Raw genomic sequence first — 27,563 nt, forward strand, 5'->3', positions numbered from 1 at the left:
TTTTTAATTAAAAACCCTTACCTTCCATCTTGGAGTCAATAATGTGTATTGGCTCCAAGGCAGAAGAGTGGTAAGGGTAGGCAATGGGGGTCAAGTGACTTGCCCAGGGTCACACATCTGGGAAGTGTCTGAGGCCAGATTTGAACCTAGGACCTCCTGACTCTAGGCCTAGCTGTCAATTCACTGACTACCCAGCTGCCCCCTAGTGACTATAACTTATTGGTTCTAGTGATGGTATCATCACCAAAGAACTCTTAAGATTCTTCTCAAATTAGGTATACAATATTGCTCAGTAACATAAAACTAATGCTATCCTTCCAAGAACCTCAGAAAGCTATTACAAAGATGCTGAAGTATAGATGAGAAGGCATTTTTTTTTAATGTAAACGGATTATAGAAATATAACATGATAATGAGCCATAAGTATTTAAAGGATTGTAAAATCTAGAAAAATTTCCACTGAGGCTAATATAAAAGCTCACTGGACTTGGGATAAATAAGATATCAGGTTAGGGAAATTTGCCTATTTCCACAATGCTTCTATATCCTAAGGCTAATCCACAAAGCCCTAAAGTGATCTGAGTTTTGGTCACCTTAAAAGTTGGTCATCATTTCTGCCACACATTCAAGGTTTCAGAGAAGCTTAGTTTTTAAAATTACTCTTTAATAGGTTATTTTCAAGCCTGAAAATGAGATGCTGGGACAAAGAGCAGGCAGAATTTTGAGGCAGCTGACGGATCACAGGGAATTTTAGTTCAACTAGTGATTCTTTAATTCATTATATATCTGCTCTTTTTTAACCTATTTGCTTTCACTTAAGAGTAAGCCAACTAGAAATTTTTATCTTGATTTTGAAAGTACTGTGGTAATGTCTGTAATTCTTTTTATTGAGAGCAGGAAAAAAAGTTACCTTAACATCTGGTTATGGTAATACAATATTTATAGTTTTTGGTAGTAATTACAGTGCTGTGCATTCATCACTTACCTAGTGCAGTCTTTAAAAAGCTCTTTGCAAGGGCTCTGCTCCAGCCTCTCTTTACATTCTTTCACTATATCCTGAGGTATTTCCGGTAAATGGGCAGCAGACTTCACATAACACAAACCAAATACAAAAGCACAATTAATAATCTTAAAATAAATCCTTCATTAGAAGAGCTTGTTAAGGAAGGAAAGGGAAAAGGTCAAGCAAATTAACTGACCGGTGAGAGAGACTTTATTCCAATTTTGGCAAAATTTGAATTTGCACATAACTGAGATTAGAAGCATGGAAACAGCTCCCATTTGATATTTTAAAATATGTTAGGATTTCTTAATATTGTGAAAAGCTGACAAACAGTTGAGTTTTTATAACTCAAGGCAGAATTTTTAAATTGCAAAGTCAAAAACAGGTTAAAATAAGTATAACTAGTGAGAAGAAAGAATTCATAACAATAAATGTGAAACAGTTCAATATATGCTAACTGTTATCTTGTTATAGGATTGGCTATTTACAAAATTCTAAAAATTATTCACAAATGTATATGTGTGTGTACAAATATACATATTTATATAGCTTTTAGAAATTTCTCAATATGCCTCACTAGTTCTATTCATCAGTTATCTCTCAAAATCTGATTTTGAAAATATAAGTTGTGTGCTCCTTACGCCTGGACCAAAAGGTCAACTACAAAAAAAAAAATCTAATGTTAACACTGAGAAAGAAAAACCTTACAGAACTTTATTCATGGAGAAAATGAAAACAATAGTTAAAAACTTCCATGAGTATATAATTGCTACAGAAACAAAAAGGAAAGCTATTTTTTGCTGGCTTCTGGACAAATAAAAGTTGTCAAAAGACTTACACATGATACTTGGAAGTACAAGAGAACTAACAGATGGAGGTGAGGGATAGTATACTCTAGGTATGGAGAAAAGCCAGTAGTACAAAGGTAGGGAAATAGGAAGTAAAGAAGAATTTCACTAAGTCTAATCTGAGTGAACCAGAGATCATGAGAAAGGCCATACAGGATAATAAGGCTGAAAAAGCAGGCTGAATACAAGGTTATGAAGGGCTTTACATGCTCAATAAAATTTATATTTTATTCTTGAAGCATTTCAAAGATTTGCCTGCAGGTGATTGGATAGATACTGAACTTTCATCTTATCACTGGAGAAAGAGGAAATTTAACATCAACAGTGGGGACAGCTTGGCCTCTGGATGGTCTCTTTATAATAAAGGCTAAGGCTTCAAAAGATTATTACCACTGGCTAGCATTGATTCATGACTAAAGTTAATAATTTTCTTTAACCTTTAACATATGGTCCATTTCTAATTTTTTCTTCTCAGAAATCATTTTAAAGTTGTATTTCTTTTTAACCCTTACCTTCCATCTTAGAATCAATACTGTGCATCAGTTCCAAGGCAGAAGAATTATAAGGGCTAGGCAGTGGGGGTTAAGTGACTTGCCCAGGGTCACACAGCTGGGAAGTATCTGAGGCCAGATTTGAAGGACCCAGGACCTCCCATCTCTAGGCCTGGCTCTCAATCCACTGAGCCACCTAGCTGTCCCCCAGAAATGATTTTAAAATGGAATTTTTGACCACTTAATACCTAAAAGTCAATCAGCAACAGAAACAGACTGTCACAATGATACCACACTGCAAGTCATTTAATCCAATTCATATCCAAAGAAGAATCCCCACAATAAACATAGGAAGTGGCCATCTAGTCTTTATGAGCCACTAAATGCTGAGGCAATCCATTCCACTTTTGGATAGCGCTCACCTTTGGGAAGCTTCTGACAGCATATCTCAACTTATCCTTTTTTTTTTTTTTTTTTTTCAGCTCTACTCACTGCTTCCAGGTCTGCTTTAGGAAGCTGAATAGTACAAGACCAACCACTTTTCCACACAAAAATCCTTCACACATACAAAGATAGTTCTCATGCTCCTCCTAAATCTTCGCTTCTCCAAGTCAAATGCATCTGCAGTTCTTTCAGCGTCCTATGGCAGGGACTCAAGATTCTTTATCATTCTGACTGCTCTTCTCTGAATCATGTCAAAATCCTTGTTAAATTTGTGATGCTCAGAACTGAACACGATACTCCAAATGTGTTTTCATTACGGCAGAATAATCTGGGAATCTCGCCTCCTGATGAATGGAGGCTGTGTTTTCAATGTAGCCCATTGCAGCATTAGCTTATTTGGCTGACAGCATACCACTGACATGTTGATCTGATAATGCAATAAAATCCTGAGATATTTTTAAGGTTAAGAACAAGTCACATCCTTTTCCTCCCACCTTTAATGTTATAATTGTGAAAGTAATTTTTTTTGAACTGAAGTGTTGGACTTTGTATTTACCTCTAGTTTTCTCTTATTGCAGTTCTATCTTGCCAAAACCTTGGTTCTTGACTATTATGTGGTATGCTAGCTATCTTTTTCAGCTTTGTTTTATGCAAATTTTAAACATGTCATATATAGCTTTATCTGAGTTATTGATATAAGTGGCACAGGACACATGGAGCACTCTAAGGGGTTTCTCTATTCAAGATGATAATCAAACCATTAATAACTATTCTCTTAACTCCAGCTGTTCAAACAGCTCTTGGGTCATTTAAATGTACTACCAGGTGGCCTAAATCTCTCCATTATTTCCACAAGAATTGCATAATGTACTTCCTCAAATGCTTTACTAAAATCTAGGCAAACTATATATAGCACTCTCAGGTTTGTAGCCCAGTCAGAAAAGAAAATCTATTTATATGTTTTAGTGGGGTTTCATTTCTGAAATATCAAAAGAATTTATATAATATGGTATAATATGGCTATTTTACCTCTAAGTAGGTTCCATGAAAAGATTCCTACTGACAGTATTATAATGAGGTTTTAGTTTTTTTTCTATGAAAAGCATCATTATTTTATATACTATTTTACAATAAACTGAAAGAATCAAATAATGAGATATTTGTATATTTTTATCTTCAACAATAGTCTATTTTTTTTTAAACCCTTAACTTCTGTGTATTGGCTCCTAGGTGGAAGAGTGGTAAGAGTGGGCAATGAGAGTCAAGTGACTTGCCCAGGGTCACACAGCTGGGAAGTGTCTAAGGCCAGATTTGAACCTAGGACCTCCCGTCTCTAGGCCTGACTCTCAATCCACTGAGCTACCCAGCTGCCCCAATGGTCTATTTTATATGAAAGATTAATACAAAAATATAAACTGAAACAGGGAAGAAAAGGTACCACTCACTACTCTTGTACCATGACATTGATAAAGAGATCAGTAACTGCTCTGAGTATACACGTGAATTTAAAATGAAAAAGAACTAAAAATATAGTGTAAATATTTAATCTGCCTGTGTTAACAACATTGCATCAAGGCTACATACATGATCTTCTACTGCCTTGCTATCTCTCAAATTCATTCTTTTCTCTTCCATTTCATTGCCCTCATTGCCTCGTGTCTGGACATTTTAACAACTTCCTAACTGGGTGAATTAATTTGTTTCATCACTATCCATCGAGACACCTAGTTTTATTTACAACTTGTGTCATTCTCAACTCATTTTCCTGCCACCACAAATACACAATTAACTGCCAAATCTTGTCATTTTTACTTCTAAGACCTCTTTTACATCTATCCTCTTCTTCCTACACTCATAGCCAACAATCTCCCTTAATGGCCACCTAAAAGTTTCTCTGCTTCAAGATTCTCTCTACTCTAATCAGTCTTCTGTTTAGCTCCTAAAGCAAAAACACAAGTTTGTACACATTATTCCCTACCCAAAAAAATCCAGTGGCTTCCTACTTACTCTAGAATCTAATATTATTTCATCTTCATCTCATTCTTTTTTCATCTCAAATTTTGTGTAAGCTTTGTAATGTATGTAATCACCAGAATGGTGTATGAGTAGAAATAGAATTCATAAATAAATGCACATATTAGTGAACTCTAGAATTTTTTATCTGTTAGTGTATGCAATCCAATATGTTTGAAGACTATTGCCCTAGACCATAAATAGCCTTCCCACTGGTCTATGCCTCCAGTTTTTCTCCCCCACAATCTATTCTACACACAAAATGAGATTAATTTTTCTGCAAAGACTTAACTGTTCACACTCTTAAAAATCTGAACTTCTTAGCCTGGCATTCAAATACCTTCATGATTACACCCCAACTGCCCTCTGAACCCTATCATCCACGAAGCACCTTCCAGAGTCTTCCACTAGTGATAAAGTTTCCCCATCTTATCTGTTCCCATGCCTTTGCTCACATTTTCTTCCTTCTCAAAGTTTCTCTCTCCCACTTTTCTCTAGTTCCTGGCTTCCTATCTCCCAACTCAAGAGCTGCTACTTTTGAGAAGCTTTCCCAAATCACAATACTTTGCCTTCAGAAACCCCAAAGCCCTTGCCTAGATCACTTATTCAGATAGTAATTATGCACCCCTCTGTGACTATAGTCACTCACTGTGTAGCAGGAAAGAACCATGGAGGGAGAGTCAGATTTCACCACCTCTAGGCCTCCACTTATGAAATGAGCATAAGAATACTTATATTATCTACTTCATAGTTTTATTCAACATAAAAACTTTGGAAACTTCAAAGCATTTCATGAAATACTAGTTTTATTTACCTAAAATATTATAAGCTTCTTGAGGGCAGGGCACTACCATTATTTTCTCAATTATTCACAGGAACTATTATTAGGTACCAAATTTATATACTATGCAGTTAGATAGCATGGTTGATAAGAATACTGGACTTGTGGGGGCAGCTGGGTAGCTCAGTGGATTGAGAGCCAGGCCTAGTTCAAATCTGGCCTCAGACACTTCCCAGCTGTGTGACCCTGGGCAAGTCACTTGACCCCCATTGCCCCACCCTTACCACTCTTCTGCCTTGGAGCCAATACACAGTATTGACTCCAAGATGGAAGGTAAGGGTTAAAAAAAGAAGAAGAAGAAGAAAAAAAAGAATACTGGACTTGGAATCAGGAAGACTCAACTTCTTGAATTCAAGTCTAGCCTGAGACACTAGTTCTTTGATACTGAGTAAGTCACCCTAACCTGGTTTGCCTTAGTTTCCTCATCTGTAAAGTGAGCTAGAGAAGGAAAAGGCAAACTAGTGTGCCATCTTTGCCAAGAAAACCTCAAACTGGGGTCATGAAGAGTCAGACACTACTGAAAATGACTCAACAATTACAACAACAAATTTATGTACACTACTAAATAATTTTACTAAAAATACTTTTACTTAATTACTAAATAATTACTGAGTTTGTTATATCAATTAGTATTTTTTAAAGTAGAAATACTAGTAGCCCAAGAAAGTCATGCTAAGGGTACTATGTCACAGATATAAACATGGAAAATCTAGCCACAAGAACATGATAAAGCAAAGTATCAAAAGTATAATGAACCTATCTGCCTATAATGCCTGAGAAAAAGCTATTTTTAGCCTTAGTTCATTTCTTGTTACTATCTAGTGAAATTAAATTAGAACAATTTAAAAAATAACTATTTGTTCAGTTAATTAATAAAGTTGACATAACATTACCTTTAATCATCTTACATTTTAATATGTTCTCTTGGAAACTAAGAAGTATTCAATCTGAACTTGAAGAATAACAAATTATAGGCAGTTATCAGCTAAAGAACAAAACATACCCCATTGTTGAAGTATTTGTCTAAAACCTTCAGAGCAGAGTCTCTTCGATTTTCATCTGAAGCCACCTCATATTTTGCCTAGGAAAGAGAATGGGGGGGGGGGGAAATTTTTGTTTTATATATTTAAAAAACCTCATTATATACCTATATATAGAATACATAATCTAGTTTCAGTGATTCTACTTTTATTTACTACTTAAATCATTTAGCATTATTTTAGTCATAAAGCAGAATAGAAAGGTGAAATATCTATATATTTATATGCACATATCAAAACAAAATTAATTCCATTCAGTAAATTATATTCTTTTTTTAAAACAGTGCTAAGATATGTTTAGTTTCTTAATATATAAAAGTTTATGACATGGATGGTTATTGTCAACCTTGAATGTTTAAGTTTTAATTTCTGTTCAATAACATTCAACAGAATCTGGCCTGAGAGCTATTCAACTCTTCAAATAAAGTGATAATGAAAGAAAACGAATTATCCACTCGAAACAGAATATTCCCCCCCTCTTGTCCTCTCAAAAAACACATTACTACTTCTAGGTGTTCCTTTCAACCTGAATATCCAGGTGATCATATGGAAGAGGAGTTAAGAGGAATGATCAATAATACTATTCTAATGTTACTTCTTTCAGAGGTTACTAGAATAGTACCTTTTCCTTTTTCATATATTCCTTAAAATTATTCTAAGAAACAGGCATACCCATAAATAGACTAAGAGACATTTAGCAAGGAAAGAGAGTGTGGGAGAGCTGAATATAGTAAGAATGAAAAATACTCCAAGGCATGAGAGGAATTTAAAAATGAGAAGAAAATATCTTTTAAAAAATCCTTGCCCATATTCTTTGTCACCCAAAAGATGATTTGACATAATTTAATCTTTCTGCTGAGAGTCAGTAAATTATAATCCATTATAATCTACCTTACATAATAGGATTTTGGAGGCCTCAGGTTACAGGCAAATAATTTTTATTTCTCCTGCAGGAATTATTTTTGCCATATTATCATTATCAGGGCAGCTGAACTGCCTGTATTTATATCCAAAATATGACATTCACTAGCTGTGTGACACTGGGCAATTTACTTAATTTCTCTGAGACTCAGTCTCTTCATTTAAAAAAGAGAGATAATTAACATTTATGGCTCCTATCCTCAAAGATTTGTTATGAGGATAAAATAAGATAATATCTACAAAGTACTTTTTGAATTTTAAACAAAAGCATTCTATAAATATCTGTTGTTATTGGTATGATGGTGGTGATGTTTCAGTGTCTCCCTGAATCATTGCTATCCCAAGGACTGAATAACTTTTATACAGAATTTAACAAAAATGTACCTAAAACAAATCATCTCAACATTCTTAAAATATAATTTAAAACAGAAACAAAAGACCTAAGATCTGAAAAGTTGATGAAGTAGCGAAAGACCAAAACTTTCTGTCTTCTAATTGATGAAGAAACTAAGTAATAGTATTTATGTAATATAAAAAGAAGACTAAGAGCTCCACAAATCTCAGTGATTAGGATATTTCTGAAGTATACAGCTTTGCCTCTGCTACAATGTACATTAATTGTTTGTGGACCTCTCTCACTGAGTTGGGGAAAGCATATATACAACCAGTTCCCTGTGTTATAATTTACTTTGTGAAATAGATATATATATATATATATATATATATTCCTTTACAAATTTCATAGCAAAGTACAGTTTTATGAAATGATCATTCTCCCAAAGGCCTGCATTTCAGAAATGCTACTTCCCCAATATTTAGTCACAAATCACAATTAAATCTATAGAAAATGCTCTTGAAAGATATAAAAGAACACTTTGATAACAACTGATTAGAATACTTGATTGATTTAAATGTCAATGCAATCCCTGCTACAGTAGTCAGGAAATATGGTTAACTGGGCAGGGATAAGAGGACCAGGATCTCTGGGTATTATTCAAAGAAAACTCGGTTGTTTAGACTATGCAACAGACCCAGGTTGCTAAAGGTTAACAGTCACTTCTATGCCCAGTATACTATGCCATAAGACTTTGCCCTTAAATATGCCAGGTGTGTACAACTAGACTAAGTGTATTTAATCAGTTCTGAGAGATAACCCTTTGGTAAAGTTTTTCCCCCCTCCTAATACCAACTTGATCGATGAAAATCTTCAAAAAGAAAGGACTTATTTACCTTTACATTCTCCCATCCTGCTTTAAAGCCCTCATATAGGAGGCATTCGATAAATTCGGTTTGGATAAAGGAATATATAAATCAAATCTGAAATGTAACTGTAGGGATTTAATAGCCTATTGCAAAACTTCTAATGATTTGCAAACAAACCATTAAGGTTGTTCTAATGGCCTTTATTATTTTTTTTTTTGTTGAATGTTTTTGGGTTTAATGGTAACTTAATTCTTTGATGACAATTAATCAAGTGCTCCTTATGGTCTCATCAAAAATTGCTTTTAGCAAACGAAGCTGATCTTGAGCTTGAACATTTAGAACAGATTTATGAGGATTCTGTGAGTTTAAGTTAGATAAGGGGGACAAAAAGGTCCTTATTTTCACTAACTTCTAACTGAAATTTTGTCATTTCCTTCAATTATTTAAAATGCCTGAGAATGGGGCCCATAAGCTTTCAAGGCTGCTGAGGAGGTTGATGCATTCAGCCAATATGCTTTATAAAGACAATAACCATCCATCCTAAAAGGATCTAAGCCCATACAAAACAGTGCAACTAGGAGAACTCAAAGCATGCCCACATCATTGGGTCAACAATTATTTCTATTGTCCTGGGCCTGTGATTCCATTGGAGCAGGGAAATTCCTTTACTTAGTTGCTTAGCCACAGTCACTAAATTATGTCAGAGGTAGGGTTGGAATCCAGGTCTTCCTCACTTAACAGTGTGCCTTTTATCCATAAATACCAATGCTTCATTTTTATTGGTAATATAATTTTTCAATTCTGCAAACTTAAATCTAGAGATCATGCCTTTGCCTAGCTTCATAGTTCTCTGAAGTTCATATATATCCCCACCAAATCTTCATTGCTAAAAAGCAGTAAAAATTGGCCTCCAAATTATAAATTATAATCTACTAAATCTAAAACTCATGGGAAATTATTTTTCCCATACAAAGAAAAGGCCATGTTATGGTTTAATAATTTTATTGTGGCATATATATGTGTATTTACATAATTAAATATATGCACTTAAAGTGTGTGCTAATGTTATTCTAAGGGGCGTTCTTGGGGCCTGGTCACAATATGCCACCATAATGGTGGCAAATGACCCTCCTTTCTGGCTGGGGGCTGTGATAATTAGATTAAGTCTACACTGCCCATCTTTAGATTTAATCACCAAAGGTGAGAGCACCTTCCAATTCTGGGAGGTCCTAACCCACAGGTGTGCTAGAGTGAGTAAAGAATCAGAATCAACCAACCGCCCCCTGTGCTTTCTAGGAGAAAGCGTCTATTGTGATTGGACACACAGGCTAGGGGAAGGCACTGGAAGTGACCCATAGGTGACCCCTTTAAAAAGAGGGAGTGGAGTGAGTTAAGGGCTTCTGGTTTGATGAAGGGGACCGGAGGGAGCTTTGATGGTTCATGACCGAGCCTGTTCCACGTAGTGAGTTTAAAGACTGAATCTTCCTGAACTTCTATTAAGAAACTTCCTTTTATAGACTTTGTGAATGAAGTTTGCTCCATCCACCTCTGGGCCTCAGGCCCTTTAACCCTAGGCTGAAGGTTAAGATCTACCTGGACTAATCAGTGAGACAGATTCTTATCTCCGTTCTTCCTTTCTCTCTTCTTATGTAAATAAATTTCCATAAAAGTCAATTTTGATTTGAGATTATTCTTAATTGAGGATTGATAATAGTTCAATCCTCTGGCGACCATTTTTAATATACTGAACCCAAAAACCTCTTTTTCACCCTTACAGGGCAGAGCTTCAGTCTTGGGACCATCAGGTGGAGTTTCCTCCTTCAATTGCTGAACCTCATGATCCCAACTTTCCAAGCATAGTTTCTTCCACTTCTCCCTCTTAGTAAAGTAATCAGGGTACATTGCCTTCTCAGAGGGGTGCCAGTATTCTAAGCACCACTCAGGAACCTTGTAACATTCATATCTTTCAAAGGATGTGCCTCCAGGGGAATCGGGGATGATATATGGCTGAGGATGCTGGTTAGCCCAAAATTCTTTCTCACCGTCCCAAAGCAGTTTGGTGGCCTTCACCATATCTTTTTCATTCTTATGACTCTCAAACCAAGCTCTCAGTAAACAAGCTCTGAACCAATATTCACCCCTTTTAACTATCCAGGCCTCAAGGTGGTGAAGCGCCCACTAGTAGAGCCGCAGCATCTTCTGCTGATGGTTCAGATAGGCGTCCAGGGCACACAAGGCCATCTTGCCCCAGTTCACCTTCAGTCCACTCTAATGGCCTCTAAACAAAGCACATAGCTCATCTGTCCATCTATAAAGCAAATTAAAGGACCACCTCCCTCTGTCCTTTAGAATCACTCCCTAATTGTCAGCTTTTCTGTACATGGTGGTCTGAAAGGGCATGGAGATTGTTAGGTCAACCATGTATATATGTCTAGAATACTCCAGGAAAGAAGTAAAATAAGAACAATTACTTTACTGATCATTAGTAATACAGGTTTCAATATATTACAGGTCAGCATAAGTTTGTGAAAAGATTGTAAGTCAGAAGACACACAAAGGCTAGAAATGTAGAGATCTTAAAAAATTTAGTAACTCAAATGCATATAAAGTACTGCAAACAGGCGAACTGGAGAGACCTCCGGGAACTGATGCAGAGCGAAAGGAGCAGAGCCAGAAGAACACTGTACACAGAGACTGATATACTGTGGTAAAATTGAATGTAATGGGCTTCTGTACCAGCAGCAATACAATGACATAGGACAGCTCTGAGGGATTTATGGTAAAGATGCTACCCACATTCAGAGGAGGGACTGCAGGAGAGGAAACATATAAGAAAAGCAACTGCTTGAACGTATGGGTCGGGGTGGACATGATTGGGGATGTGGACTCGAAACTACCACACCAATGCAACTACCAACAATTTGGAAATTGGTCTTGATCAAGGACACATGACAAAACTAGTGGAAATGTGCGTCGGCCATGGGTGGGGGGAGTGCGGGGGGTGAAGGGGAAAGTAGGAGCATGAATCATGTAACCATGTTAAAAATGATTATTAATAAATGCTAAATAAATAAATAAATAAATAATAAAAAAAAATAAAGTACTGCAAACACCCCATAAAAGAAACAATTCAGACTTCTTTCTTATATGAAGAGAGGGCCAACAAATTTTACATGGATTTTCCAAGTCCCCTGCAATGTGGAAGCGATAACTGTATATCCTCATTTCTGTTTATTTGCTATTCAATGACTCCAAATCCTAGAGTTGGAAGAGCCCTTGGAGAGAATAAAAAATGTAAAAGTGGGACTCAAAGGTGGGAAGAAGTTCCCTCTATGCAGATCAACATCTCTGAAACTCAGAGTCTGTGAGAGTCACCTAGGAAACTTAAAAGGATAAATGACTTGTTCAAGAAGGTCATGCATACAAGATTTATCAGAGAGGAGAACTGAATCCAGTTCTTACTCAAGGATGGCTCTTTCTCCACTACTTCAGGTGCCTCATGATGATTAAAAAAGTAATAGATTGCCTTTTGAAATAGTGATTTTCCTGATACAAAAGATGTAAAAGCAAATGATGATCACTTTTGTAGAGATTCATGGATGGAATTCATGCTTCTGAAGTTGGCAAGGAACTGAACAAAATGAACAACAAGGTTCCTTCCAACTTTGGACTTTTTAGGCTTTTTTTAGGTTAATCTGTCCACTTAAGTAGATGGGATCCATGACTTTCCCTCAGTGGTTGTGAGGGAAAGAATGGCTCTTTATGGATCAAAGAACATGGGTTCCTATCCTTCCACTGCTATGCAGTGTGCCCTTAGGACAAGTCTCTCTTTCACTCATCTGGGCCTCATTTTTCTTCACTATAAAGGGAGGGTACTGAACTAGATCGTTTCCAGCTCTAAATCTATGATCCTGCAAATGAACAAATATGTCAATGTTGTGTCCAAGGGAGCCCATCTACATTTCCCAAACTGTCCCCCAGCCTCTGCTTGAACACTTTTAGTGCCTGAGAACTCATTACTCTCTAAGGCAGCTCATTCCACTTTTAGACAGTTTTTTGTTTTTTTTTAGTAAGTTCTTTCTTATATTAAATTGAAATCTGCTCCCCTGTAATTTTAAGAAACAATGTGATATGGTAGAAAGAGTTTTAGGCTTAGAATTAAGAAAACATGAGTTTGAATTCTACCTCTTATTCTTAATTAACTGTAGAAGTGTGGCCATGAGCAAGTAATTTATATTAGTCCATAGTTTCCTCATCTGTAAAATGGTGACAGTAACATCTTGAATACCTGCCTCACAGGGTTGTTATGAGTACCAATTGAGATAATGTATGTCAAGTACTTTAGAGTTCCTGTACCATATGTAAAGTCTATTAATATTATCTTTACTACCTGCCCCTCCCATTGGCTAAATATTTTCTGAAGTCAAGCAGAATAATTCTAGTCCTTCTTCCAATATTTGAATGGTTTGAAATTGTTATTATCTCCTTATCCAGCTCTTTTTCAGGACAAATACTTCAACTAATCCTATGCCTATTTTGAGTCTTCTTCATCATCCTACTGGACCTTCTCTGGATAGTGTCAATGTTGCTCTTAATTGAACACATTTTCTATGTGGTCTGAGCAATACTATCAGTACTATGAGACAATTATCATCCTTTACTTAGATACCTTATTTTCTTAATATTATCTAAGATCTAATTTAGCTTTTGGTAGGCTGCCCCGGCAGTATATATTCATTTAGATCTTTCAGTCACTTTTCATATCTAGCCACCTCTCATTTATCATGTACAGTTTCATATTTGTTGGTCCTTATTTCTAACTAGATTGTGAACTCCTTCAAGGCAATGATTGGGTCTTTTTTTTTTTTTTTTTAATTTTTAAACTTGGTCACAGTATCTATTGCTTTTCTCTTACTTCTTGGTTTGAAATTTCTAACAAAATTTGACAGGCTCTCCGGCAGACAACCAAAGGAATGGAAAGTAGTCTAGTGAAAAAATATGGCTGAGTGAGAACATCCAGAGTTACAGCCAAAAGAAAAACACTAGCACTGTAGTTTACTGTTACTCCAAAAGTATAACAATTTTAAATCAATTTAAGTTTAAGTTAAGAATTTAGCTTTAAGAAGACCAACACATTTTACTACATATAGCAGGAGCTCAATACATTATTTGCTAATTGACTGATACAGACTGCAAAAAAGGATTAAACCTAGGGCATGCAGAGAAAGATTTCCACTGTTTATGTAACTTTAGAATCACCTAAGACATAAAAATTCTGTACACTAGTAGCTAGGGCTCCTTAGTCCTCTCCAATATTAAATTAACACACTCTTTTTCATCAGTAGGCTGTATACTGGAAAATGTGGAGGAAATATGCCCCATTGAACCAATTCTCTACCTTTCCTGAATAACATTTCCAAGCAATTGTTGAGTAAGCTTCATTTTAGTAAAGGTTATATATTGTCTACTAAAGTCTCTCATTTTGTTCCAACCCCATGCATGAAGCATTAGAACACGTGAGTCAGGCTTTGGCTACAACAGAAGGGCAACCACAGAAATTGTGAAACAAGGAATAGGAGAATAAAGGTAACTTAAAATGTGGCAAATTCCATTCAATCTGATTGTGCTTCTCATAACATTATGTTTTCCATATGCTTCTGAGTCAGTGTAGTAGAGGATTATGATCCAGGAAATAAAAGGATATTTTTCAGGCAGCTAAAAGAGCATTTCTTGGAATTTTAGCTTCTCTCCAAATCAAATAAGCATAATAAAAAAATTTTAAAACCAATAAAGGCCATGAAAAAGTTATCTAGGAGGGATGTAATATATGGTATGATACATTAGAACATAGCTTTAATGCTACACATATTACAACTTTACACCAAAAAATTTCTTTAACATGACAATTTGTTACCAAGAAAACTGGTTCATTCACATCGATATCATTGCTTAAGTATAATTAAGAACAACTTGAAATTATTTACTCCCTTTACAATAAATTCCCATTATCTTTTTAAAAATATGACTAAACATTCAAAATAAATTGTGATAGGTTGCTTACCACTGCATCCAGAAATTCAATACATTTCTTTAGATCAAGCTTTGTATCACAGAACTGCCTGAAAAGAAGTCTTCCAATGGGCTGCTTGTCGCAAAGACTGTTATAGTCCTTCTCTGAATATAGAAAGAAAAAACAAACCACAACTATTAGAAACCACAAAGTAGTTTTCTGAACTTTAGTTTATACTTGATGTAATGAAAATAAAAACATCATTTGCAGATTTAGTAGTATTATGCTCACCAATTTATTAAGAAAATAAAAGATTCCCTTTCATGAATGAATATTTCAAATGGTGTTCAAATGGAAAATCGAAATAATTCAGAAGTAGCATATAGCACAGTTGCTTTCTTTTCTTTTTAATGATCTGAAAATCTTTATTTATTTAATTAATTTCAATTATTTTTCCATGGTTACATGATTCATGTTCTTTCCCTCTCTTCCTCCCACCGGACCAATTCCACTGGGTTTTGCATGTGTCATTGATCAAGATCTATTTCCATATTATTCATATTTGCATTAGGGTGATTGCTTAAAGTCTACATCCTGAATCATATCCCTATTGACCCATGTGATCAAGCAATTGTTTTTCTTTTGTGTTTCTACTGCCACAGCACAATTGCTTTCAAACTCTGAAAGAAAGCTGAAGTAGGGGGAGGGAGAGAGAGAGAAGAAAAGAGAAAAGAAAGACAGAACTAAAAAAAGTGTTTTGTTCAATAAAGTAAGTCCTAGCATTAATTTAATGCTTTCTAATCGACAAAGCACTTGTTCGATACTATTTCATTTTAAAGAAGTTAAGTGACTTGATCACTGTCAACAGCTGATATCAGGGGTGGGATTTGAATAGGTCTTTCTGAATTCAAGTCCAGAATTCTATCCACTATGTCAAACTACCACTCAAACACCCATTCATTACAGAAAATGTACTGTTTATGCCTCCACTCCCTTGCATCTGAGTAATTCAAGTCATGACAAATGACTAAAGTGGAAATAAGAAGAAAGAACTGGGTTTCTCTTTTCTTCCAAATTAGTCTCTGCATACAATTTTTATTTTTTACTGTTTAAACGAAATGAGACAAAATTATACTTCTATATCTACTTAGAAATTGTATAATGTTTACAAATCTTATATATTCTATGTAACTTCTAGGTGATATTCCACATTTGGCTAATCCTAAAAAATAATATGTTTGAGAATATATGAATGCTAACTATTGTCTGGATTAAGAAGAATTTAAAAAAATGCTCAAAGTGACCAACATATGAATTTTAATTTTAGTAATCAGGTATATCAATCTAATAGGGAAAGCTTCCAACTAAACACACACACACACACACACACGCACACGCACGCATGCACACACATGCACATACACACACAAACTCAGGAACCTTTATTATAAATACACAGAAGTAGTATATTGCTTCAAAATGATGCTTTTGAAATGTTAATCCAAATCCAAAAAAAATGCCTCAGGGCAAGTGATGAATAATTAATTTGCTCTTCATTACAAGAATTCAACCTTTGCTCCTTTCCATAATTAAAAAGTCCATTGTATCATTAAAAAGAAAAACCAAGTCTTCAGTAATATGAAAATATTCCTGTACAATTGTTGTTTAAATTGACATGTACTGAGTTCTACAATTACTGCATGAATCACTTAAAATAAATTTGATAATAAATTGAGGTGAAGGAATTCCATTAACTATTCAGAACAAAAGTGGTAATTTAATTTGTGAACTTATTTGTTTATGTAACCAAAGGTTCAATAATTCTCCTGGGCACTAAAGTGAGAAAGTCTCCTATAAAACCCAGAAAATCTAGCTGCTGATACAGTACAAGGCTAATACCCAAATTCAGGTCCTTAACTCAGCCTAATTGCTATCCTAGCCTCAAATCTCTAACAGCTACCAAAGTGACCTCTATTATTATAAATTATTTCTAAGCTGGTGTCTTCCTTTGTTTCCAGTTTCTCTCCATGCTTTTTCTATGGTCCTAAGAAAAGTTTACATTTCTCTTCTTTTAGGTTGCCAATACTTCCTTCTCTTGTATCCATGCCTTAGAAATGGTGATCTAAAGGGGCAACTAGGAGGCATAGTGGATGGAAAAAAGCCAGGCCTAGAAAAAGGAGGTTCAAATCTGGTCTCAGACACTTCCTAGCTGTGTGACCCTGGGCAAGTCACATAATCCCACAGTTGTTACTAAGACAGAAAAGTAAGGGTTTAAAAAAAGTGAAAGAAAAGAAAAGAAATAGTGATCTCTTATACTTGGGATCCTCAATGCTTTCTTTTCTCTTCTTTGCCTCTTGGAATCCCTGACTGCCTTCAAGCTATCAGCTCAAAGACCATCTTTTTCAGGAAGCCTATCCTAGTCACCTACAACATGCCCTGAGAACATATTACATCTACTCTGTCTACATGTTGTCCAATCCCACTTATTTACATGATGCCTCTTCCTTTAGAATTTGAATTTAAGAGAAGCACAGAGGACTTCTGGTTAAGATGGCGGCAGAGTAAGGAGCAGCTGCTTGATCTCTCCTAACCGAAGCATACAGGACTCCTCAAGGGGACATAAAAACGAAACCAGACGAACGAAGGAACCCCACAGCAGGGCGCAGCATTGAAGGTACATGGAATTGGGGCATTTTCATGCTATAAAGGGGTGAAACAACTCACTAAAAGGCGAGAGGAAGAAGCCCCTCTACCACCCCCCCACACCATGCACAGCTCCATGGCCAACACACAAGAGTGAAAGCAGGATTGGGGCAACCAGTGGGCCGTTCTCAGCTCCAGGGCTTGTACCTGAGAGCTGCAAGACATAGGACCCCAAGTGGCTGGGGGGCACGCACGGACTTTCCTGAGCGGCTGCGTGGGTGAAGGCAGTGCCCTAGGCGCGGACAAAGATCCCGAGCGCAGGCTTGGACCTCGAGTGGGGACCTGGTGCAGAAGGGAGCGCGGCTGTGGAAGCAGCCCCTGAGACTGCTGAAGGAGCCTCGGGCAGAGGGGCAGACCAGGGACTACCAGGAGGCTTGACCCCAAGGACAAGGAGACCGAAACCCTCAGGAGCTTAGAAAGTGCAGGCAGACCCTGAGTGTGAAGACAAAGCTGAAAAGGGGAGGAGATAACAATGTCAAGCCAAGAACCCCAGAAGAAAAATATTATCAAGAAAAACTCTGGAACACTCAACAACTTTTACACAGAGAAAATCCAGACAACAGAGGAGGACAAACAAGTATCCCAGCCTTCCCCAAAAAAATGAAAACTGGTCACAAGCTATTGAAGAGTTCAAAAACAAGATGTTGAGGAAGATGGAAGAGATCTGGCAAGAAAATAAAAGTTTAAAAGGCAGAATTTCACAATTGAAAAGTGAGGTAAGTCAACTGAAGACCAGAAATGACCAGATTGAAAAGGAAAACCAGTCCCTAAAGGCTAGAATTGAGCAATTAGAAGCCAATGATCTCTCAAGACAACAAGAACAAATAAAGTCAAAAGACTGATAAAATAGAAGGAAACATGAAATATCTCAATGAGAAAGTGACAGACCAAGAAAACCGGTTTAGAAGAGACAATTTGAGAATCATTGGTCTTCCAGAAAAACCAGAAATTAATAGAAACTTGGACTCCATACTTAAAGAAATTATTCAGCAAAATTGCCCTGAAGTCCTACAACAAGAGGGCAATATAGACATTGAAAGGATCCATAGATCACCCTCTACACTGGACCCAGAAAAGACAATACCTAGGAATATAATAGCCAAATTCAAGAGCTTTCAAGTAAAAGAAAAAATCTTACAAGAAGCCAGAAAGAGACAATTCAAATATCAAGGAGCACCAATCAGGATCACACAGGATCTGGCAGCCTCCACGCTAAAAGACCGCAAGGCTTGGAATAGGATATTCAAAAAGGCAAGAGAGCTGGGCCTTCAGCCACGGATCAACTACCCATCGAAACTGACTATATACTTCCAGGGGAAAGTATGGGCATTCAACAAAATTGAAGATTTCCAAGTTTTTGCACAAAAGAGACCAGGACTAAATGGAAAGTTTGATATCCAACCACAAAAATCAAGAGAAACATGAAAAGATAAATAAGAAACAGAGGGAAAAGAAAGAAAACTCATAATTTTTAAAATTTGACTCTTTAAGGGCTTAAATAAGATCTAATTATCTGTATTACTATGTGGAGAAATGCTATGTATAATTCTCTGTAGTGAACTCTATTGAATATTATAGCAACCAGAAGAATAATTCATAGGGAGAGAACAGGATACGAAATGGTCTAAGATGACATTGAAGAGAATGACAATGATGAGACATCCTACCAAACTCTATGGAATGCAGCCAAGGCAGTACTCAGGGGGAAATTTATATCCTTGAGTGCATATATTAACAAATTAAGGAGGGCAGAGATTAATGAATTGGGTATGCAACTCAAAAAATTAGAAAGCGAGCAAATTAAAAACCCCCAGGTAAAAACTAAATTAGAAATACTAAAAATTAAGGGAGAAATTAATAAAATCAAATGTAAATGAACTATTGAATTAATAAATAAAACTAGAAGCTGGTATTTTGAAAAAACAGATAAAATAGACAAAGTACTGGTCAATCTAATAAGAAAAAGCAAAGAAGAAAACTAAATTGACAGTATTGAAGATGAAAAGGGAGACCTCACCTCTAAGGAAGGGGAAATTAAGGAAGGCAATCATTAAAAACTATTTTGCCCAATTATATGGCAACAAATATAATAATTTAGGAGATATGGACGAATATTTACAAAAATATAAATTGCCTAGATTAACGGCAGAAGAAATAGAATACCTAAATAATCCCATATCAGAAATAGAAATTGAACAAGCCATCAAAGAACTCCCTAAGAAAAAATCACCAGGGCCTGATGGATTCACAAGTGAATTCTATCAGACATTCAAAGAGCAACTAATCCCAATACTATACAAAATATTTGATGTGATAAGCAAAGAAGGAGTCCTACCAAATTCCTTTTATGACACAAATATGGTACTGATTCCAAAGCCAGGCAGACCAAAAACAGAGAAAGAAAACTATAGACCAATCTCCCTAATGAACATAGATGCAAAAAACTTAAATAGAATATTAGCAAAGAGACTCCAGCAAGTAATTAAGAAGATCATCCACCATGATCAGGTGGGATTTATACCAGGAATGCAAGGATGGTTCAACATTAGGAAAACCATCCACATAATTGACCATATCAACAGTCTAACAAACAAAAATCACCATGATTATCTCAACAGATGCTGAAAAAGCCTTTGACAAAATACAGCATCCATTCCTATTGAAAATACTGAAAAGTATAGGAATAGAAGGACCTTTCCTAAAAATAATAAACAGTATATACCTAAAACCATCAATAAGCATTATATGCAATGGGGATAAACTAGAAGCCTTCCCAATAAGATCAGGAATGAAACAAGGATGTCCATTATCACCTCTATTAATCAACATAGTACTAGAAACACTAGCAGTAGCAATTAGAGAAGAAAAAGAAATTGAAGGTATCAAAATAGGCAATAAGGAGACTAAGCTATCACTCTTTGCAGATGATATGATGGTCTACTTAAAAAATCCTAGAGAATCAACTAAGAAGCTTGTAGAAATAATCAACAACTTTAGCAAAGTTGCAGGATACAAAATAAATGCACATAAATCATCAGCATTTCTATATATTTCCAACACATCACAGCAGCAAGAGGTAGAAAGAGAAACACCATTTAAAATCACACTAGACAATATAAAATACTTAGGAATCTATCTACCAAAACAAACAGGAATTATACGAAAACAACTACAAAACAATTTCCAAACAATTAAAACTAGATTTAAACAATTGGAAAAACATTGATTGCTCATGAGTAAGATGAGCTAACGTAGTAAAAATGACCATTCTACCCAAATTAATTTACCTATTTAGCACCATACCCATCAAACTACCAAAAAATTTTTTTTACTGAATTAGGAAAAACTATAACAAAGTTCATCTGGAATTATAAAAGATCAAGAATATCAAGGGAAATAATGAAAAAAAAATGTGAAGGAAGGTGGCCTAGCAGTACCAGATATTAAACTGTACTATAAAGCAGCAGTCATCAAACGGTATGGTACTGGCTAAGAGACAGAAGGGAGGATCAGTGGAATAGACTTGGGGTAAGTGACATGAGCAAGACAGTGTATGATAAAGCAAAAGAGCCCAACTTTTGGGACAAAAATCCGCTATTTGACAAAAACTGTTTGGAAATTTGGAAAACAATATGGGAGAGATTAGGTTTAGATCAACATCTCACACGCTACACCAAGACAAATTCAGAATGGGTGAATGACTTGAATATAAAGAGGGAAACTATAAATAGGCTAAGTGAACATAGAATAGTTTACTTGTCAGATCTCTGGGAAAGGAAAAATTTCAAAACCAAGCAAGAGTTAGAGAAAATTACAAAATGTAAAATAAATGATTTTGATTTCATCAAACTAAAAAGCTTTTGTACAAACAAAAACAATGTAGCCAAAATCAGAAGGGAAACAACAAATTGGGAAAAAATCTTTATATCAAAAAACTCTGACAGGGGTCTAATTACTCGAATATGCAAGGAGTTAAATCAATTGTATAAAAAATCAAGCCATTCCCCAATTGATAAATGGGCAAGAAACATCAATAGGCAATTTTCAGGTAAAGAAATCAAAAGTATCAATAAGTACATGAGAAAGTGTTCTAAATCTCTAATAATTAGAGAAATGCAAATCAAAACAACTCTGAGGTATCACCTCACACCTAGCAGATTGGCTAAAATGAAAGAAGGGGAGAGTAATGAATGCTGGAGGGGATGTGGCAAAACTGGGACATTAATGCATTGCTGGTGGAGTTGTGAACTGATCCAACCATTCTGGCTGGCAATTTGGAACTATGCTCAAAGGGCTATAAAAGAATGCCTGCCCTGTGATCCAGCCATACCATTGCTGGGTTTGTACCCCAAAGAGATCATAGATAAACAGACTTGTACGAAAATATTTATAGCTGCGCTTTTTGTGGTGGCAAAGAACTGGAAAAGGAGGGTATGTCCTTCAATTGGGGAATGGCTGAACAAACTGTGGTATATGCTGGTGATGCTATTATGATTACTATTGTGCTCAAAGGAATAATAAACTGGAGGAGTTCCAGGTGAACTGGAAAGACCTTCAGGAACTGATGCAGAGTGAAAGGAGTAGAGCCAGAAGAACATTGTACACAGAGACTGATATACTGTGGTAAAATAGAATGTAATGGCCTTCTGTACCAGCAACAATGCAATGACACAAGACAGCTCTGAGGGATTTATGGTAAAGAACGCTGCCCACATTCAGAGGAAGAACTGCAGGAGAAGAAACATAAGAAAAACAACTGCTTGAACACATGGGTTGAGGCGGACAGGATTGGGGATGTAGACTCGAAACTACCACACCAATGCAACTATCAACAATTTGGAAATAGGTCTTGATCTATGACACATGTTAAAACCAGTGGAAATGCGCATTGGCTATTGGGCGGTGGGACTCTTGGGGGGTGAAGGGGAAAGTAAGAGCATGAATTATGTAACCATGTTAAAAATGAATATTAATGTTTAAAAAAAAAGAATTTGAGGCCATGGGTGGGGGGAGTGCGGGGGGTGAAGGGGAAAGTAGGAGCATGAATCATGTAACCATGTTAAAAATGAATATTAATAAATGTTTAAAAAAAAGAATTTGAATTTAATATGGGCAGACTCCTGCTTTCCCTTTCTTTTTACTTCCAGTGATTAGTGCAATGCCTCACATTTAAGTACTGAATAAATGCTTTCTGACTGACTGATACAACTTTTAATTTTTTTAACTAAAGTCTAAGTTAGACAAGATCTATTCCTTAACACTCTCAAATGAAATTCCAGTAAAAGTCATGCCTCAATTAACAAATTGCCTGAGAAAGCTACTCATATATAAAAGAAGTAAGCTATATTGACGGAAAAAAAAGTCTTTATAGTTCTTTAGTTGTCTGATATAGGGGGTTACAAATGACAAAAAACATATGATGCCTGGTACATGCAGGAAGCCCTTAATACTAAGGAGGCTGATGTCGGTGACCTAGCAGAGTTTCAATTTTCTGTACAAAATATAGCATTAATGAAGTGATCCTCCTAGGAAAGAGAAGGACAAAACTGTCCATCTTGGAAATGGAAGCCAGAGCTTCTGTGCCTCAAAAGGACTTCTGGAGTGGCAGAACCCATAAAAGCCAAGGTAAAACAATTTTTCAGGCTAAGACAACTCAGCAAGATGGCAGGAAGGGTTTGTCTCACCCCAGTGGAAGCAGAGTACAGAGCAGCATGCAATGGCAGGACCCACTTAGGCTAACTACATCTGGTTAGGAGATTACAGAGGTCTCTCTGATGGTTCAGGGTGCAGAACTCCATTGCACTGCCTGTACTCAGATCCACGTTGCAGTTCCAGGACAGAAAAGAACTTGTAATTGTTCATAGACCAGAGCACAGGCCAGAAGAGGATGAAACACACCTCTCCTTAGCTCATACAACCTTTGAAGAACTGAAAACTTACAGATCTTCTGAGGTAGTTCTGAAAGCAGCTGCACAAAGAACCTGAAACTTGGAACAATGTTCCCTTCACCACAGGAATGATGCTTACCTACAACAGTTTTTTAAAGTAAAAAGACAAAAAAAAAAGTTGGAAAGTGAGCAGGGAACAAAAAACCCCAAAACTCGACAAAGAAAGATATTTTGGTGACAGGAAAGACTAAAGCATAAACATGGAAGACAACAACAAAGTCAATAGTGCCATGTCCAACGTCCCCCCAAAAAATATGAATCAGTTTCAACCCTGAAAAGAATTACTGGAGGAGCTCAAAAAAGTTTTTATGAGAGGTAGAAAGAAATTGGGAAAAGAAATCAAAGTGATACAGCTTGGTAAAGGAGGCACAAGAAATATTGAAGAAAATAATGCTTTAATTTGATTTAAAAAAAAAGGAATGAAAATCTACTGAAGAGAAGAATTCTCTAAAGAGCAGAATTGGCCACATGGAAAAAGATGTACAAAAATTCACTTAGAAAAAGAACTTCTTAAAAAGTAATACTGGGAGGGGATGTGGTGGGGGGGGGGGAGAGAAGGCACAGCTGGGTAGCTCAGTGGATTGAGAGTCAGGCTTAGAGACAGGAGGTCCTAGGTTCAAATCTGACCTCAGACACTTCCCAACTGGGTGACCCTGGGCAAGTCATTTGACCCCCATTGCCCCACCCTTACCACTCTTCCACCTATGAGCCAATACACAGAAGTTAAGGGTTAAGAAAGAAAGAAAGGAAGAAAGAAAGAAAGAAAGAAAGAAAGAAAGAAAGAAAGAAAGAAAGAAAGAAAGAAAGAAAAAGTAATACTGGCCAAAAGGAAAAGGGTACACAAAAGCTCAATGAAAAAAATAATCAGTCAAGTGAAGCTAATGAATCCATGTGACATCCAAGAAACAATAAAACAAAATCAAAATAATGAAAAAATAGAAGAAATGTGAAATGCCTCATTGGAAAAACAACTGACTTGGCAAACAGATCCAGGAGAAATAATTCAAGAATTATTAGATTAGGGACAGCTACGTTCCTCAGCGGTTAGAGCCAGACCTGGAGATAGGAGGTTCAAATCTGGTCTCAGACATTTCCTAGTTGTGAGACCCTGGGCAAATCACTTAACCCCCCCAATGCCTAGCCCTTACCACTTTTCTGCCTTAAAACCAATACATAATATTGATTCTAAAATGGAAGGCAAGGGTTAAAAAAAAAAAAAAGAATTATCATTAGATATGAGGTGGCTAAATGGCTCAATGGATAGAGTTCCAGGCCTGAAGATGAGAGTTCCTTGGTTCAAATCAGGCCCCAGACACTTCCTAGTTGTATGACTTTGGGCAAATCATGTAATCCCAATTGCCTAGCCCTTATTGCTATTCTGCTTTAAGAACTGATACTTGGTATCAATTCTATGAAAAAAGCTAAGTTAAAAAAATGAATTATTGAATGTAGCAATCTAGGTATATGTTAATCTTGATATTATTTTAAGAGTGATCGAAAAACTGACTCTTGTAGTGCTTATGATTAATTTCTGTAACCTTGAGTTAAATTTTACCTCAACCTTGCCAAATTCCTAGCCCTTCCCTAAGGCTACACTTCAGAAGACTGGTCAGTTATCTCAGTTTCCTTATTTTACCAATAACAATCAATTAACGTATGTACCAAGACCTTAAGCCATATGGATTCCTGATCTAGGTGTTAGCTCTACCTATTGTTTTAGGTTCCAACAATTTGTATCTTGTGATGGTTAACTCATAGTGCCAATGTATCAGACCACTTGTTTTTTCCCTTCCCCCTATACTGTGGTAACTCCAGTAAAAGAGCAGTATGTCAGCTAAGGGTTAAGCTCTTTACCATCAGAGCTTCATCCCAGAAGTTCTTGAGCATCAGAGTTCCTAACCATGGAAGCTCTTATTCACCAGAGCTTACTTGCTGTCTGACTACCTTATGCCAGAACTTTCTTTGTGTGTCTTCATTCTCGCCTTATGTTTTCTTTTCATTAGTCCTTAACCCGTAACCCATTTTCTCTCTGTCCCAGGTTCCCCTTTCTGAGTGTCCTACCCACTAGGAATCTTTGTGAAGTCAGTGGACGGCTTCTTTGAACTACCTAAAAGCCATGATGAAAAAAATTTGCTAAACATTTTTTTTGAAGAAACCATCCAGGAAAACTGCCTTGATATTCTAGGGAAAATAGAAGATAAAATACAAATTAAAAGAATGATCAATCACTTCCTGAAAGAGATTCTAAGATGCAAACTCCTAGGAACATCAGAGCCAAATTCCAGAACTCCCAGACTAAGGAGAAAATACTGTAAGCAGACAAAATGAAATAATTTAAATGTCATGGAGCCACTGTTAGGATAACATGATGCTTGGCAGCTTTTACATTAAAGCAACAAAGGGCCTGGAATATGATATTCTAGAGGGCAAAGGAGCTACAACTAAGAGTATAATCCTTCAAGGAGGAAAATGAGAATTCAATGAAATAGAGGGCTTTCAAGCTTTCCTGATGAAAAGATCAGAGCTGAATGGAAAATCTGACTCTCAAATACAAGACTCAAGAGAAGCTAATAAACAAGGTAAACAGGACAGAGGAATCATAAGAGATTTTGATAAGGTTAAACTGTTTATATCTCTAAATGGGAAGATGGGAATTATAACTCCTAAGAACTTTATTGGTATTAGGAAAGTTAGAAGGAGTATATGTAGAGGGCAAGGAAATATGATGAGGTGATATCTAAAAAAATAAAATTAAGGAGTAAAAAAGAAGAATTGGGAAAAGAGAGAAGGGAGTGGTGGAATGGGAAAAATCATCTCATATAACAGAGGTGCAAAAGACCTTTAACAGAGGAGAGCAAGACATTAAAGATGGGGATGGAAGCACTTAAATCTTACTTGTTATCAGAATTGGCTCAAAGAGGAAAGAACATAATCTGAGAAAGTTGGGGAGGGCTGACAGAAAAGAGGGCAAACTGGGGTATATAGTGGTCAGAAACGTTAAGGGTATGATTCTGAAGTCCAGAGGGTCAGAAACAGGACTAGGAGAAGAATTAAGAATTCTATTGCAGGGCTTCCGGGTTAAGATGGCGGCAGAGTAAGAAGCAGCTCTAAACCTCTCCTGACCGAAACACACAAAACTCCTCAAGGGGACATAAAAACAAGTCCAGACGAACGGAGGAACCCCACAACAGGGCACAGCGTGGAAGGTACGTGGAATCTAGACATTTCCAAGCTAAAAAGGGCTCTCACTCAAGCGCAAGCTGAGCAACCGCCCCACCCCCACCCCCTCCACACTCACCTATAGCTCTGAACCCAGCTAAAAAGAAATAGAGCAAGTTTGGGGCACCCATCGAGTCATCAGCAGCTCCGGGACCTGTTCCTGAGAGCAGCAAGACTTAGGACCCCATTAAGTCAAGAACGCACGCGAAATCTGAGCGCGAAATCTGAGCGCGAAATCTGAGCGCGCGCGCGCGGGAGCGGACGCTGGGAGCGGAGCGCCGGCTGAGCAGAGGCGTGGGTGCCAGCTGAGCAGAGGCTTGGGTGGCGGCTGAGCAGAGGAGTGGGTGCCGGCTGAGCAGAGGAGTGGGTGGAGGCAAACACAACCAGGAACTAAAGCCTAAGTGGGGAACCAGTGCAGACGGGTATACGACTGTGGAAGTAGCTCCCTGAGACTTGTAAAGAAACCTCCTGCAGAGGTTCAAGCAAGGGAATCCACCAGGGGGCTTGACCTTGGAAAAAACTAGAACTCAGTCCTCAGGAGCCAATAGATCTCAGACAGACACTGAGAGCGAGGATAAACCTGAGAAGCTGCTGGGCTAATGATGGCTAACCAGTTACAGGAAATTCAGAAGAGAAAGAATAATAACAAAAAAAAGAAGTCTTTAACACTCGACAGCTTCTACACAGAGAAAATCCAGACAACCGAGCAAACAGAGGAGGAGAACAAACAACCATCCAGACCCTCCCCAAATAAGGAAAACTCCTCACAACCTATGGAAGAGTTCAAATCTGAGATTTTGAGGAAAATGGAAGAGATCTGGCAAGAAAATAACAGCTTAAAAGGTAGAATCTTGCAACTGGAAAGCGAGGCTCAGAAAC

The 27,563-nt window shown here is 36.9% G+C and overlaps 1 protein-coding gene and 1 pseudogene across 1 annotated transcript in view; both read right to left on the reverse strand.

Moving 5' to 3' along the window:
- Positions 1 to 27,563, reverse strand: part of GRK4 (G protein-coupled receptor kinase 4) — a 178,461-nt gene that overhangs the window by 80,971 nt on the left and 69,927 nt on the right. Inside the window, exons 3-5 of the mRNA XM_044682299.1 lie at positions 14,866 to 14,978; positions 6,644 to 6,721; positions 986 to 1,086 (exon numbers count right to left, since the gene is read on the reverse strand). Coding sequence (XP_044538234.1) covers positions 986 to 1,086; positions 6,644 to 6,721; positions 14,866 to 14,978 — 292 coding nt within the window. The remainder of the gene's footprint in view (positions 1 to 985; positions 1,087 to 6,643; positions 6,722 to 14,865; positions 14,979 to 27,563) is intronic.
- Positions 9,870 to 11,045, reverse strand: LOC123251726 (annotated as a pseudogene).

This window comes from Gracilinanus agilis, chromosome 6, assembly GCF_016433145.1.
Source record: "Gracilinanus agilis isolate LMUSP501 chromosome 6, AgileGrace, whole genome shotgun sequence".
In the NCBI taxonomy this organism is placed as follows: domain Eukaryota; kingdom Metazoa; phylum Chordata; class Mammalia; order Didelphimorphia; family Didelphidae; genus Gracilinanus; species Gracilinanus agilis.